Below are 16,350 nucleotides of genomic sequence, written 5' to 3' on the forward strand. Positions count from 1 at the left end.
AGCTGAGATAATGGTCAACTGGAATGACACTCTTTCCATTTCTTACTCACATTTAACACATTTCCTTTATGTCGCTGTAGCTTTTTTCTTCTTTAACACTTAAGTAACGCTCATTATCTCACGCACGCTCACTCACCCTCTCGCCCTCTCGCTCGCTTGCTCACTCTGTCTCTCTCTCTCTCTCACTCTATCTTTCTCTGTCCCTCTCTCTTTCTCTCTCATTGGTTGTTTCAGAGTTCAAACCACCCGAGTAAGTGACAGCAGAATCATATTGAGCATAAAAACGAACAAAACCACAATCAATAGCCAGAACACATCCCCGTCGGCATGGGGCGGCCATGGGAACGCTGTACATATTACACACATCATGAAACATGCAGTCCTGCTCATAAAAAATGCATGTGGCCATCACAGACTGATGAATCAGCTGTCCAGGAATGACTGGCAATCTGGGACCGTCTGCAGAGGAAGCACGGTAGAGCTGTTTTTTTTACACTGGCTTCGGAAGGAAAAGGCAACCGCAATTTATGGCTCCTGAAATGGCTGTGTTTTTCTTTAGCTAATGGTTAACTGCTGGGATCTAATGGCTAATGGCTCATTTCTGGTAGCGCTAGGATAATACGCTGCCGGTGCCATTGATGATGGGCACGACAGCACTGTAGGTTTAGAAGTCAGTCTATTCAATGTAAAGTGCTAGGTTTTAAATTGAAAAAAGTAACTGTAAAATATATAGTCATATAATGTAAAGATTGAGCAGAGAGTGATCTATTTCCCTCTATCCTTTCTCTCTGCCTGTTATAGACTCATCTTAACAACTTATTAATGAATTCATATTGACAATTAGCGCTCACTTAAAATGCATGTCGCTACTATCCAACCAAATTAGACATCTGAAGTCAGTGTTGTTTAGATGGTTATTGTCGGAAGACCTTTGTGTGGTTATTTAAACAGATCCGGGAACAGCAGTGAGGGGCGGGGGGAGCTGCAGCGTTACCTGGAAGAAGAAGTCCAGCACGGCCGACTGGTTGCCAGGGGAGCGCAGCGTTTCCGAGGAGATGCCCTCTTGCAGACACTCCTGCTGCTCCAGCTGGAACAGGACCTCAGTGACGTGCTGCTGGATCCGCTCGTTTGTCATGTTGATGCAGAGCTGCAGACACACACACACACACACACACACACACACACACACACACACACACACACACACACACACACACACACACACACACACACACACACACACAGACACACACACACACAGACACACACACACAGACACACACACACAGACACACACACAGACACACAGACACACACACACACACACACAGTCACACACAAACACACACACAGTCACACACAGACACAGAGTGACACAGAGACAGAGGCAAAGTGTCAGTATATCTCCCTGTATAGACACAGAGTATACATAGTTTTTACTATACATATTCAGTAAATGGCACTGAGGCATCTCTGTTCATCAACTGAACTTGTCTCCGTCTTGTTTTTGAGTATGAGTGAAGACCATAGAACACTGAACTTTAAACTAGGTCATGCTCCAGCTTAGATGCCATTCTAATTATTTTTCTGTTGAATTCCTTCAGTTTGCCACTCAAGTGAGCACAAGTCTTCACACAAAACGCAATTAAGGTTGGGTGGAAATCAATCAAAGTGTGCATGCTTGACACCCTCACTAGGCTTCGTGTGCTAAAAAACAGGGCAAATTCTACTTCTACTTCTTCAGTCATCATTCTTAATTCTTTGGCACTTTGGCACTTCAAACTGCGGTGAAAGGTGAATATGCTGTAAAAACTCTGGATTACCTTAAAGAGAAACATGGCCTTAATTAGCCCAGTGTCTCTCAGATGATGACTCCACACACGTGCATGAAGCCATCGTCACCCCACTCAACCCCACCCCACCCAAACCCACCCGACCTCATGCTCTTAACATGGCTTTTTTTATGACTCAGCAGCTGATTAACAGTAATGCTAATTAACACAGTGCGCTTTCAAATGCGAGTATGAAAGAGAGGAACAGAGAGAGAGAGAGAGAGAGAGAGCACTGCTTTCTGTATCTATTGTGTCTGTGTATATTGTAATTTTTTCTTTTTACCTCACTGTCTATTCTTGCACACTTTAATATGAACATGTTGGCAATACAAATGTAACTTTTTGAAACTGAATTAAAAAAGAGAATTCCCTTGGAGCTTATGGTCAAGTAACTGCTATTGATTTATCATGATTTCATATCTGGTCTTCCCCGCTTCTCTATGTCTGGCGTTGGATTCCCCCTCCATTTCCTGTAATATAGAAGGACCCAGAAGGAGCTCAAACCACAGGCTGTTCCTTCACTCTCTCTCTTCATCTATAGTCCTAGAAAGCCAGTGCACTGAATCCCATTCCCCCTACGTATGTGGGGATTAAGGGGGCATCCCGGATACTCAACATGGATTCCTAGAGAAAGGAAGGGATTGAGGGGAGAAGTGGTGTGGAGAGGAGGGAGAGAATCGAATTGGAAAGAAAAGATGGAGGGAGAGGGGGAAGAGACAGAGGGGAGAGGGGAGATTGACATCCTGCCGGTGCCTTCCTGCTCTCAAAGGGGCATCTCCCAGTGGCCGTGGGAGAAAGCTCCTTTCTCAAGCAGGGCCAGTGCAGATTTACACCCTCCTGTCCACTGCTGAAAACACACACACACACATATACACACACACACGCACACACACACACACACACACACACACACACACACACACACACACACACACACACACACACACACACACACACACACACACACACACACACACACACACACACACACACACACTGAGTACACAAAATTTCCCCTCAGACACACACACACACACTTAATTCTATGACTGTGTCTGGGTGTCTGAGAGGGACAGTCGTAAGGCCCTTGCCTCTCATCCTCCCAGTGCTGGTGGGGACTTGATTAAGAGGCTGAGCCGTGATATAGGGACTGCGGCAGCAGCAGCAGCGCCACTCCCTCAGCGCTGAGGGATCTCTTTAAGCAGCCCGGCAGACGAGAGAGCGCTTCGTCTGGAGTGGATTTACAGGGGATGTCTATCTCTCACTCACATGGGATGCACATTAAAACAGCATTACAGCTACAGCAGTCACCCCCCCCCCCCCCTCCCCCTCCCCCTCCCCCTCCCACCCTCGCCATTCAAAGCCACTTTAATTTGAGTCCCGGCACCTCCATATTTTGATTCATCCTGACGCCACATCCTTCACAGAGGAATGATCCAGAGATGATGATCCAGAGCATACAGACACAGACAGACACACACACAGAAAACACACACACACACAGACACACACACACACACAGACAGACACACACACAGATAATCACAGACACACACACAGACAGACAAACACACAGAAAATCACAGACACACGCACAGACAGACACAAACAACTCCTTTGTGTCTACAGCTGAAGGTTCAGCTGAGGAGAGGAGCGACATCAGCTTTAGACCAGATGACAGAAAGAAAGGCAAAGACAGAAAGAAAGAGAGAGGGAGAGAGAGAGAGAGATAGAAAGAAAAATTGTGTTAGGAAACACTTGCTCTTCAGTCCCTTGTCACTGCGTTTAACTCAATGTCAGTGCGACGCAACTTTTCCCAAAGGCTGTCTTACATTTGGATGGCAACTCTGGCAAAGGAACACAATGCCAAAACCCCTTCAGCGTTTAGAGTTCAACCTCTGGACACAAGGTCAGTCGGGTCGCCCGGATTGGAGTGCCCTGGCAACCGTTGTGTGTGTTTATGTGTGTGTATGTGTGTGTCTGCCAGAAGCCTCCAATGTCCTCTCTGATCCTCCATCCTGTCCTCTCACCAGCCCATCAGCAACCATAACTTACGAGTGGAGCCTGCGAGAAGAAACCCAACACCCCCCCCCCCCCCACATCAAAGGACTCCTACCGCCAAAACCCTCGGCCCGCAGCCTTAACATCGCCGCCCAAACCAAACCTCCTCTATCATTCAACATGATGTGCTAATGATACCTATCATCGGAACCCTGTGAGGGTGGTGTAGTGTGTCTGTGTTATGGTTGGCTGGTGTGTGTGTGTGTGCGGGTTTTTCTGAGCCGCTGGCAAAGAGCGGAGTGTTTCCTGGTAAAGCGTAGGGGAAACCTGCGGGGAGGAGACCCTCAATCATGGGCCGGTCTGTGGCGAGAAGCTGCATAGGCTACATGAGGACCGGCGGCGCGTTGGATAGCCCTGGCTCAAGCGCGCGGGGGGGGGGGGTTGGGGTGAATCAAAACACAACTACACACCACTGCCACCACCATCACAGCGGAGACAAAGACCAGGGAGATGAGGATGAGGAAGAGGGTGAAGAGGAAGAGGAGGGTAGGATCGGTCATGAAAGAGGGCACCTTTCACAGACCACACAAAATATATAAAGGCATGCAGGCAGATGTACACGATTGTTTTGCACGCATATACACACACACACACACACACACACACACACACACACACACACACACACACACACACACACACACACACACTCAGGGAGAGTTCAGTTCAGTAGTGTCATCAACAGCAGTGACATCAGATAATCTATTTCTGTACGGCGGCTAGCGTGCTGCAGCCAGAGAGAGAGAAAGAGAGAGAGAGAGAGAGAGAGAGAGAGAGAGAGAGAGAGAGGGAGAGAGGGAGAGAGGGGGGGGAGAGAGAGAGGGGGGGGAGAGAGAGACAGAGAAAGAGAGAGAGAGAGAGAGAGAGAGAGAGAGAGCGAGCAGCAGTGGAGGGGGCACTCAGGGACACTGCATCTGAAATGTTTTCCTTCTCTTTTGTCCTCTGAAACCCCCATTGTCATGAGCTGTTTGTTTGGGCTGATCACTGACCTCGCAAGTCAACAATTAGCAGATCTGTCGCTAAGCCGCTAATCAGGTTTTCTACTGAATGTGATGGTAAATTGCCTGACTATGTTTCAGTCCCAAAACCATGGACTGTGAAGAGATCGTTACCAGTCGCAGCTTCTGTCAACAAAACGCCACCATAATCACCCTTATCACCTTAATTACTATCAGCAAATGTGCAATGGTGCAACGTAGGAAATTCAATTGATTAAGTCACTGAGTTTATCTTAAGAGGCTACGACAAAGGAGTTCTATGACACAACCCTTTCTGGTGAGAATGTGTGATGATATGGGACACCATTGGCTGCGATGTCATTTCCTGCTGATGCTGTGACATATCCACCCACCTGCTCGAAGCTGTTCTTCGGAAACTCCTCAAAGCCAAAGATGTCCAATATGCCTATCTCCAGAGCAGGGTCTCTGTCAACAACAAGATGGGTCAAGATGACAGTCAGAGAGATGTGATAGTTACCCAGTGTGTGTGTGTGTGTGTGTGTGTGTGTGTGTGTGTGTGTGTGTGTGAGTGTATGAGTTGTGTTTGCGAATCATGCAAAATAGAGTGTATCTACTTTAGCATTACATGCGTTTGTGCATATATGGCACATCTGTGTGTGTGCACGTGTATGCACGTATGGGAGCATGCACCTGTGACCGGTACCGTCCACTCATAAATCTTTTCTGTTTTGTTTTCCCGCGTATCATTCCTGCCCCAGCTGCGGTAGCCTGCGCGCTCATTGCCGTGACAGCGGCAGCATAGTGACTCATCGATCTCTGATGAGCGGCAGTTGACGCACTCGCCAATGTCTATTACGCCTTTTACCCAGCAGCTGCTATGCGCCCATCAATGTTTATTAAGGAGGTCTCATCCGAATGCACACTCATCTCACGGCCGTGTCAATAGGGGCGGTTTTATTCGACGAGGCCGTTACGTTACCCACGGGTCAGTATCAATACCTCTCTTTATCTGTCCGCAAGGCATCCTCGATATTTGAGGGAGACCGTATCTAAAAGCAGTTAGTGTCTCATCAATGGCTATTACCCTGTGTGTTTAGCCAAAAGTGCTCACCTGTTATTGGAGGACGTTTATGGCCTTTATCTGAAAGCCGTTTGGCGCTCGTCGATGTATACGGCAAACATTATGCCCTACGCGATTGTTATGTCCTGAGTCAGGGCGGTGATCTACCCTGACTAGTCAGAAATAAATGACTTACAATAAATACGAGGCCATTGTAGTATGTAGTCCATTATAGTGATGATGTATTAAAGTGAGCATAAAGAGTGTATGTAGGGGGAGGGGGGTAGAAAGAGAGAGAGAAAGAGAGAGAGAGAGAGAGAGAGAGAGAGAGAGAGAGAGAGAGAGAGAGAGAAAGAGAGAGAGAAAGAGAGAGAGAGAAAAAAAGGGAGAAACTGAAAAAGGGAGAAACACTGTAGAAGATGAGATACCAAATGAACACAAGAAAACATACGAAGAAAGCATACTAGGTCATGGAAGCATACTATAGTTAGTGGACAGATAAGTGGATGCTATAAGATGCAGTTGTATATTGAGGTCAAAATGGATGGAATGTCAGACAACGTCCCTGTGAATGTGAGCATTAAGAAGCTTACTGGGCCATACACACAAACAACCTTAGCTTTGAAGCCGTTAGACAGTAACTTAAATCATGAGTGTGCATCCAATTGGACCTGTTAGGGTCCTGAGAAATGGCTAGCTTAAGATAGGAATGCTCTGTACTCCTGTTCTAAAAGTAGGTTGGATACCACAAGGAGGACTCTGTGTTCTTTGTGTGTGTGTGTGCTTGGGTCCCTTTGCTTGCTTGTACGCTGTGCTAGCATGTACTTTCACATGTGTGTGTGTGTTTGTGGGTGTGTGTGTGTCATCCATACCATGCCCTGCATTTCTCAACTGACCGTGAAACAAACAACATTAAGCATTCCACTTTTGACACTGACGGCCAAGGCCAAGCCAGCGCAGAGTTCAGCCCTGGACCACTGTGATGTCATGAGTTTGCTATGAAACTATCCCAAAACTCCACTCAGAAGTGAATGCTAAGTCACGGTTAGCAGTGAAGGACTCTACGAAGGACCAAGGCGTTTTGAGTTGCCGGTATTCAGTCATTGTTGACTCTGTGAGAGTTTCAGACGTTGTAACTGGAATTGGCGTTTAGTATATTTATATATAAATCTTATGTGCTCTATAGATCCTCTGAAATATGTTGTTGAGCTATATATATTCTCGACATTCATGTTTGATTGTATAAATAATGTTATCATAATATTTCTCTCACCCCATGGTATCCTCTGGGCCTTGTAGGTAGTAATTGATGTTGTTGACCAGGTAGCTGAACAGGCGCCCGTAGAGGGCTTTGGCCAGCAGGTCTCGGGTGTGGTTGGACATGTCGACGCAGTGGCGCCTGGTGATGATATCGCCTGGAGAAAGACCAAAGAGATGCAGTGAGAGGCAGCTGACCTGCATTACGACACAAAAACACACACACACACACACGTGTGCTGGAGGGCAGAGTTAGAGACAGGAACTCACTTTACTGTGCCCAGAGTGGGTCGAAAATAATGTCAGTGTGCCTTTCTTCATTTCATGTTTCATTCATAGGCACACGCACACACAAGCACTCGCACATGCACACACACACACACACACCATCCAAAGCCATCACTTTACGCCCACACAGTGCTCCTTCCTGGTTCCCCAGCCCATCACTGACACTGGCTTTTGAGATGATATCAAAATAAGGGATGGGGGGGATGGGGGGGATGGGGGGGGGGGGGGGGGGGGTCAGAGAGGGGACGAGTAGACACATTGTGCTTCTGAATCCGGCTGACAGGCAGAATTAGGTTAACTACCACTCTCTACGCTTTTGATAGCACCTCACCTTGTTGGGTAATATAACCAACAAAAGAACACTGTTCATGTGTGTGTGTGTGTGTGTGTAAGAGAGAGAGATAGATAAAGAGAGAGTCTGTGTGTGTCTGTGTGTGTGTCTATGTGTGTGTGAAAGAGGGATATATATATATAATTTATATATATATATATATATATATATATATATATATACTGTATATATATATATATAAAGAGAGAGAGATAGATAGATAGATAGATAGAGAGAGCGAGAGAGAGAGAGACAGAGAGAGAGAGAGAGAGAGAGAGAGAGAAAGAGACTGTGTTTGTCTGCGTGAGTGTCTGTGGGCTTGTGTGTTCTGTTCTGCTCTTTTCTAGGTGATTGCAAAAACAACTTATGTCACTCTGCTTTTCACGCTGGCAGGGGTACAGGGCACACTCTGTTTCTAAATATATATTTTGCCCTCGCTGACATGAATGGCGTGGTAATGGTAACTGGCAGAGAGTGTCCTCCAAGCACAGTGTGGGTGGGTGGGGGGGGGGGGGGGGGGACGACCGTACAGTATAACGGGCTTCATTGTTCCAGCAGGCTGCCTGCACCAGAGTGCCAGAGATAGGGGAGACGCTCTCTTACCTTTGAAATACTGAACATCAGAGGTGAGGGCTGTCCCGAGATCGTCTGGATTCACCTGCAACATGCACGAGACTGAGAGAGAGAAAGAGAGGGGGAGCGAGAGACGATAAGGGATGGAGAGAGGGATAGATAGGCAAGGAGGAGGAGAGAGATTGTTTGTAAACAAGAATTGGTTTCATTTAAAACATAAAAAAAAAAAAAAACATTATTTTTAAAAATAATTTGACCGTGTTGACATGCACACAGACAGTGTTATCGAGTAGTGGAGACTTCCACAGTGAAACTGGATCAATAGTAGCCATCTGCACGTCACACATGCACACGTGTGACATCAGGTCCAGATCACATCCCTGGAAACAACTACACTCTGTGTGAGAGAGCGATGATGTCATTTGTTTACCAGCGTTCAGGTTCCGGCTTACAGCACTGCCTGTGTGTGTATATCTCTGTGATTGTGTGAGTGTGTGTGTGTGTGTGTGTGTGTGTGTGAGTGCATCGGAGTTTGTGACTGTGTGTTTGCATGGTATTATGTAACCAGAAGCCAGTGAATGGAAGGTGCTAGTGCTTAGTGCTAGTGCTTCCATATGTGGGTGTGCTTCACGCTCTATTTGTGTGAATGTTAGTGTGCTAGTTAGTGCTTAGGGGCAGGAAACGGTGATTAAAATCAGAGCTTAACTAGTGTGTACTTGTGTGTGTGTGTGTGTGTGTGTGTGTGTGTAGTTGTGCGTGTGAGTGTATGTGTGCATCCATGCGTCTGAATGTTCGTGTGTGTGGGAGTTTCCATTGCGTAGTACGACGTGATCCATTTCAGGGCTTCAGCCAAACTGATGTAAACAAACCGAGGATGGCGCATGACACAGTTTATAGTCCCCTCCTCTATGCTTTCTCTCTTTTCTCCCTCCCTCTATCGCTGTCCCTCCCTTCCTCCCTCCCTCTCTGTCCCTCTATCTCTCCCTCTCTCTCTCTGCTTCCATTCCCCCCCCCCCCCTCTGCCCCTCTGCAGTGGCGCAGCAGGGTTGTGTGTTATGTGTTGTGTGCTCTGAGCCGCAGCCGGAGCGGCTCCTCATCGCCCCCTGCTGACTGACCTCTCTCCAGCAGCTGCAGGTCGGAGGGGAGGGCCGTGTCGGCGTCGCCCAGGGTTGTGAAGTGCACGTCCCCCAGGTGCAGCAGAGCCGACAGCACCACAAACAGATTCTCCACCTCCTGGGAAATGAAAAAAAAAACCACTGATAAGCATGCATAGTAATATACTATTCACACAGTAACATAGACCAGCTATGACAGACACTTCATGGAGTCATAACAGCATCTATATACAAAACTACTGGCAAAACCGGAGACAGGTCACATCAAAGTTTGGAGACATAATAAGCAGATACTATGAGTATACTACACACATCAGAATATAAGAACACGTGTACAGTAACAAACACACTATATAGTTCTCAGGGGAGCACTGATTTGATGGTGCTTGCTCATGGGTGAGGGTGTGTGTGTGTGTGTTTGCCAGTGTGTGTGTGTGTGTGTGTGTGTGTGTGTGTGTGTGTGTGTGTGCGTGTGTGTGAGAGAGATGGTGTGGCGCCAGGCTGAAAGGGACAATCCCTCTTTAATGAAGGAGCTTTAAAGCTGTTCCTAGTAGGATCAACACACCCTGGCTGTCTTGCTCCAGGTGTGTTTCTTTGTGTGCAATGTGTGTGTGTGTGTGGGTGTGTGTGTATTTGGCTCGTTGGCTAGAGGTCAGCGTCACACAGGTCCTCGTGTCTTGGTTTACACACACCGTGGAGAACACTGTGTTCCAACCACACTAATACGCACCACACCAGACCGACACACCTCCGCCTCCACGAAAAACATAGGAAACAGACGTCACCTCGATTTCGACCGCAAAGCATAACCTTCTCTGTCTCTCTCTCTCTCTGTGTATTTGTGTGTGTGTGTGTGTGTGTGTGTGTGTTTGTCTGCGTCTGCGTCTGCATCTGCGTCACACACACATGTCCAGTATTTCAGCACCAAGCCTTATATAGTACACATCCTGAATGTGAGACTGTTTATGTGAGTGTCTGTGTAAGAGTTAAGTGTAACCCTGATCGCTTGATGATTAAGTATGGATTAAGAGTAGAGATGAGGAGGACACTATGGACATTCCGGCAGCTTCAGGGGACATCGTCATGGAGAAACAGGCCATGTCCTCTACCACTTATGACAGCTCAGAACATGATGTATATCTACTTACGCAACCAAAAGCTCTACGTGTGTTTGAGGGAATGATGGTGTGTGTGAGTGTGTGTGTGTGTGTGTGTGTGTGTGTGTGTGTGTGTGTGTGTGTGTGTGTGTGTGTGTGTTGTGAGTCTGTGTGAAGTGTGTACATTAGGCTGTGCGCATCTTAGTGTGCACTTGTTTGACGCAATTGTTGTATTGGCAGTTTCCTGTGCATGTTTGTGCTTGTGTGAATCTAGGTGTAAGCCTGTGTGTGAGGGTGGGAGGATGGACGGATGTGTGTGTGTGTGTGTGTGTGTGTGTGTGTGTGTGTGTGTGTGTGTGTGTCTGAGTATGAGGTATAAGGGTCATTATGGCTGTAGAAGATGGCTCTGGATTAAGGGTTGAAATGGTGGTCAGTGCAGACAAATGCTGATTAGGCCCTAAAAATAGCCCCAGCTAATAACACCTTCATAGCACACACACACACACACACACACACACACACACACACACACACACACACACACACACACACAGTTAATTTGTGTGTCATAAAGTCATTGTTCATTTCTATCTCTAGCCGACAAAATAAATATCAGTAGCTCAGAGGGTGAGAGGGTGAGAGGGTGAGAGGGTGAGTGGGAGAGATGGAGAGAGGGAGAGAGGATGAGAGGGAGAGATGGAGAGAGGGTGAGAGGGAGAGCGGGAGAGAGGATGAGAGGGCGAGATGGAGAGATGGAGAGAGGGAGAGAGGGATAGATGGAGAGTGGGAGAGAGGATGAGAGGGCTAGATGGAGAGATGGAGAGATGGAGAGAGGGAGAGCGGGAGAGAGGATGAGAGGGCGTGATGGAGAGATGGAGAGAGGGAGAGAGGGTGAGAGGCTGAGAGGGTGAGAGGGTGAGAGGGTGAGAGGGTGAGAGGGAGAGTTGAGATGGAGAAAGGGAGAGAGGGAGAGATGGAGAGAGGGCGAGATGGAGAGATGGAGAGAGGGTGAGAGGGTGAGAAGGCGAGATGGAGAGATGGAGAGATGGAGAGATGGAGAGAGGGTGAGAGGGTGAGAGGGTGAGAGGGAGAGAGGGAGAGAGGGAGAGAGGGAGAGAGGGAGAGGGGGTGAGATGGAGAGAGGGAAAGAGGGAGAGAGGGAGCGTACCAGTTTGTTTAAGCCGAGGGCTCGCAGGGCCTGCTTCACGGCTGCCAGTCTCTCTCTGCTCTGGGCGTTGGCAGTGCCCAACGGGGGTGCCTCACCTGCCTCTGTGCTCCTCAGGAACCTACACACACACACACACACACACACACACACACACACACACACACACACACACAGAAACAAAAATAAGATTTAAAAGTCCAACTCTGCATTAAATATTTACAACACAAGTGTGTTTGTTCACAGTACCAAACGAATGTATACGAAGGCTCTACCGATGACATTCATGATATCATGGCTCAGAAGGATGTATTATACATTTCATCTCCATGTCAGTCTAAGCAGGCAGAGACAGCTAAAGCTACAGATTATGAGGGCTTTACACTCAGTGGAAGTGAACGTCACCGTGAGCACGTTCAGCTCCAATCTAACTGCTGTCAGAGGGGAGGGTGTGACGTGAAATCCTCCATAAGTAAACATAGGTATGTCAAGATTAAAAACGTGCACTATATAATCCACGCATACTCCCACAGGAAATCACCGTGATCTATTCATATTAAATAGAGTATACAGTATATAGTTACAGTCAGTGGTAGCCTAATAGATTAAAAAGAATTAACAGTTAGATTATTCAGATACAACAGATGCATTGTTTTGAGTAAGAGGGTCCTTATAGACACTGGAAAGGGACAGCCTCTTTTGAACAGATCAACTGAGCTCCACAGTGCAGCTCTATGGCTCCAGCTGAGTAACATTTGGGCAGAAGGCAGAAGTAGCGAGGGAGGGAGAGTTGAGTTTGGTCACGCAGGCCCACTTAACGAGTATGAGTAGGAGTAGATTCTGACAAGGTTATGCGTGTGTAAGCATGTGCGTGCTCATGCACGGGGTGTCTGAATGTGTGTGCGTGTATGTATGAGTGTCTCCCTGCGTGTGTGCGTGTGTGGGTGTGTGCGTGTGTCTGTGTGGGTGTGTGTGTGTGTCTATGTGTCTGTTTTGTGTGTATGTGTGTGTGTTTGTGTGTGTGTGTTTGTGTACATATGAGTGTCTCCCTGTGTGTGTGTGTGTGTGTGTGTGTGTGTGTGTGTCTGTGGGTGTGTGTGTCTGTATGAGTGTCTCCCTGTGTTTGTGTTTGAGTTTGATGGGGATTTTTGGCTGGTGGCAGGGGCCTGGTCACGCATCCCTCTGCTATGAGATGGGGGGTTGGCGTGAGACGTGAGATGCACCATCTCTTTTCCAAATTGACTCTATTCAGGTCAATGTGCATCTGATTGACTGGCCAAGGACCGGCAATCACAGTACACACCGCCCAAGACGTACAGTAGCTAAGAAGAAACACACACTAACAGAGAGACAGAGAGACAGAGACAGAGACAGAGACAGAGACAGAGACAGAGACAGAGACAGAGACAGAGACAGAGGGAGAGAGAGAGATGGAGTAAGGGGGCGAGAGACGTACAGAAAGAGTGAGACTATTTTCACACAGCGACACAACACACAAACATATCAAAGACATACAGTATGTCATGACACAATCACACACTAAAGCAAGCAAAAAATACAGTGTAGCCATCTGCTACGTGGAGACAAATATACGCACATACAGTAAAACATTCACACATCCCAGCTATTGCCACATACATAACTACATAAGGACATAAGGACATAAGCACATGGACACACACACACACACACACACACACACACACACAAGCACACAAGCTAGCAATGTTTCACACAAACACACAAACACACACACACAAACACACAGACAGCGTTGGTTCAGGGTAAAGGGGAGCAGTAATGAATAAATAAACATGACAGATGAGTGTGAGTGAGAGGTCATGTTTTGGTACAACAAAAGACCTCACACATCATGGCGTTGTACAAAAATTCATCAACATGACCAACACCAGGAAGTAACAAAGCCTCAGAGGGATGAAGAGCAGAAGAGACAGAGAGAGAAGGGGGGGGGGGGGGGGGGGGGGTGAAGAGAGAGGGAGTGGAAGGAAGAGAGGTAGAGAGAGAGTGACAGAGAGAGACAGAAACACACTCTTTCCATCTTCCTTTTGTGAGAACACACACACACACACACACACACACACACACACACACACACACACACACACACACACACACACACACACACACACACACACACACTCACACACTAACACACACTCAAACATGTGTATGCATACGCACAGGCCCATGCACAGCACATGGATCTCTGAGGTGTTGAAGCACAACACTGCCTTCTCATTTGTGGGCGTGAACTGTTGTGGAGAGGCTTAACACCTTGTCAGAGACTAACTAGGTAATGGGCCCCAACAGCACCTTCACGCTAACCAGCTCCTAATGCACTGCTACAGGCCCGCTAATGAGAGGCTAACTGTGATCCAGTCATTGCTTACTCTAATCGCATTTAATTCCGCTGTAATTAGGCTACGGCTAATCCCTGCACTACAATGTTGGCCATTTTCTCAGTTTTGCGTGCTGCGTTTGGGCCTCTTTTTTTCTCCGGAGGTCATTTTCTGTTATGTAAGGCCAAGACTTAGGGCTTGACATAAACATTCGGCTGAAGGAAGGCTCTGTCAATTTTGAGGAGAAGTGTTGATGTTGGTGTTTCTATTTTTTTTTTTCACCCAGACTTTGCCCTGCCGGTGTTTACAATGGGCTCTTAGTGAGGTCTCAGGGCTATGACACTTCAGGTTGTCTCATGATCATATAGAAGCTGTTTTTCTAATGGAGAATGGATGACTGATAAGGGTCAGCCATATCTGTCTGAGTGTTCTGGGTATTGCTGTAAACAACACATTTACAGGGCACGAATAGTTCGCCAGTGCACATCATTCACTGAGCAGTCATATGCCATGTTGTGGCATGAAGATGTGTATGTGTTTCTGCTGTTTCTGTGTGTTTTGTAAACAGCGTGTAAATATATATATATGTGTCTGTGTGTCTGTGTGTCTGTGTGTGTGTGTGTGTGTGTGTGTGTGTGTGTGTGTGTGTGTGTGTGTGTGTGTGTGTGTGTGTGTGTGTGTGTGTGTGTGTGTGTGTGTGTGTGTGTGTGTGTGTATGTATGTGTGTGTGCGTTTGTAGGGACAGCTAAATGACAGAAAACACGTGGGCAGTAGAATGAATTAGAGTGGTAAGTATTGTGGAAAGATAGAATTAATTTGATTCAATTACTGAACTACCTACAATATTACCTGTATATAAGCCTATTTCTAGAGCTTTATTAATGTACTGGCCTGGCACACAAGGAGTTATATAAATGGTCAATGAATGAACAGTTTTTTAATACAATAAACTGCAATCTAAAGTACAAGTATCAGTCAAACTGAATATAACGTAAAACTCAAATGAATAAGTACAACTATAACTAATAGCAACTGAATCATCAAGTTGGATACCAATTAGACCAAATACACTTGAAAGACCAAATAACCCTGATGAGCTTGAGAGAGCACTTGAGATACAAAGCATCCACCCAATAAGGAGGTGCAGGGGAGGAGAGGATCCCCATGGAGAGGAGAAGCAGTGCGAGAAGACGACCTTAAAAGTGTTCCTCACTGCTATGCATTTTCCACAAACCAATCCCTCAAGGCCACACTCTGTACCTGATGCTCTAAGACAACATTCTACTGAGAACTGTGAACTTTGCCTTCCCTGTTTATGTGTGGTCAAGTGTCGTTATAAGATGCAAGCATGCGTGTTAACATGCGTGTTTTAACACACCTGTGCGCGAGCAGGTTGTTGAGGTACAGGCCGCTCTTCTCTTCCGCAGACAGCCCCTCGGCCATCAGGTGGAAGATGCTGAAGTTCTGCTGCTGCTGAGGTGGGCCGGTGAGCCGGGCCTTCTCCAGCATGTACGCATGCACGCGCGCTGAGAACGCACAACGTCACGACGTCACAACTACACAGTACACACGTTCTCACTCACACAACAAGATGTCCGTGCAGTGACGGTGAATAGAGAATAGAGTTCTGGGTGCCGGATGTTCGAGTTCTGGGTGTTGTCAGAATTATCTTTAATTACCTCTAATCTAAATAAGGCTGGAAGATTTAACACCGTAGTAAAACGCACTACGCCTTTACTATATTTGTTTTGATTTTAAGTAGCAGTCAACAACACTTACTATGCAGTTAAGTTAATTAGCGTCTGTGTTAATCTTGTTTGGGTCAATTTATGGATCTAGGTTAAGTAATGGTGCTGCTAGTCTGCTTTTCCATGGAGCACTAGCGCCCTCTATGGGTGGCATCTATAGCTCTCAGCCATAGCCAATATATCATTAATATAAATGTCAGAGTAATGGCTGCATACTGTATATTTTTTGTATAGGTGTTCATCATTAGTGCATGCTGGTATAGCAATCACATTTACACTGCAGTGTATTATATGTGTGTTAGTGTGTGTGTATGTGTGTGTGTGTGTGTGTGTGTGGAGAGAGAGAGTTGACGGCACCTCTCAGAATGGTCCTCCTCTTCTCACAGTACTGTACAGTCAGGAGTTTGATGACACGGCTGGAGTTGGGGTTCATCTGGGTCTTAGCGTGTCCAAAGGCCTCCAGCACACAGTTCACCTGGGTCAGGAGACAACCAGTCAGTTCAT

The 16,350-nt window shown here is 46.9% G+C and overlaps 1 protein-coding gene across 1 annotated transcript in view; it reads right to left on the reverse strand.

Annotated features, from left to right (window-relative positions):
- The window catches only part of myo16 (myosin XVI), a gene marked incomplete at both ends in the record, with an annotated part of 114,703 nt that overhangs the window by 34,575 nt on the left and 63,778 nt on the right, over positions 1-16,350 (reverse strand). The window contains 8 exons of the mRNA XM_080839157.1: positions 995-1,147; positions 5,245-5,317; positions 7,186-7,327; positions 8,392-8,463; positions 9,477-9,594; positions 11,742-11,859; positions 15,477-15,624; positions 16,204-16,321. Of these exons, the coding sequence (XP_080695283.1) occupies positions 995-1,147; positions 5,245-5,317; positions 7,186-7,327; positions 8,392-8,463; positions 9,477-9,594; positions 11,742-11,859; positions 15,477-15,624; positions 16,204-16,321 (942 nt within the window). The remainder of the gene's footprint in view (positions 1-994; positions 1,148-5,244; positions 5,318-7,185; positions 7,328-8,391; positions 8,464-9,476; positions 9,595-11,741; positions 11,860-15,476; positions 15,625-16,203; positions 16,322-16,350) is intronic.

The sequence above is a fragment of the Sprattus sprattus genome (genome assembly GCF_963457725.1).
Source record: "Sprattus sprattus genome assembly, chromosome: 5".
Lineage (NCBI taxonomy): Eukaryota > Metazoa > Chordata > Actinopteri > Clupeiformes > Clupeidae > Sprattus > Sprattus sprattus.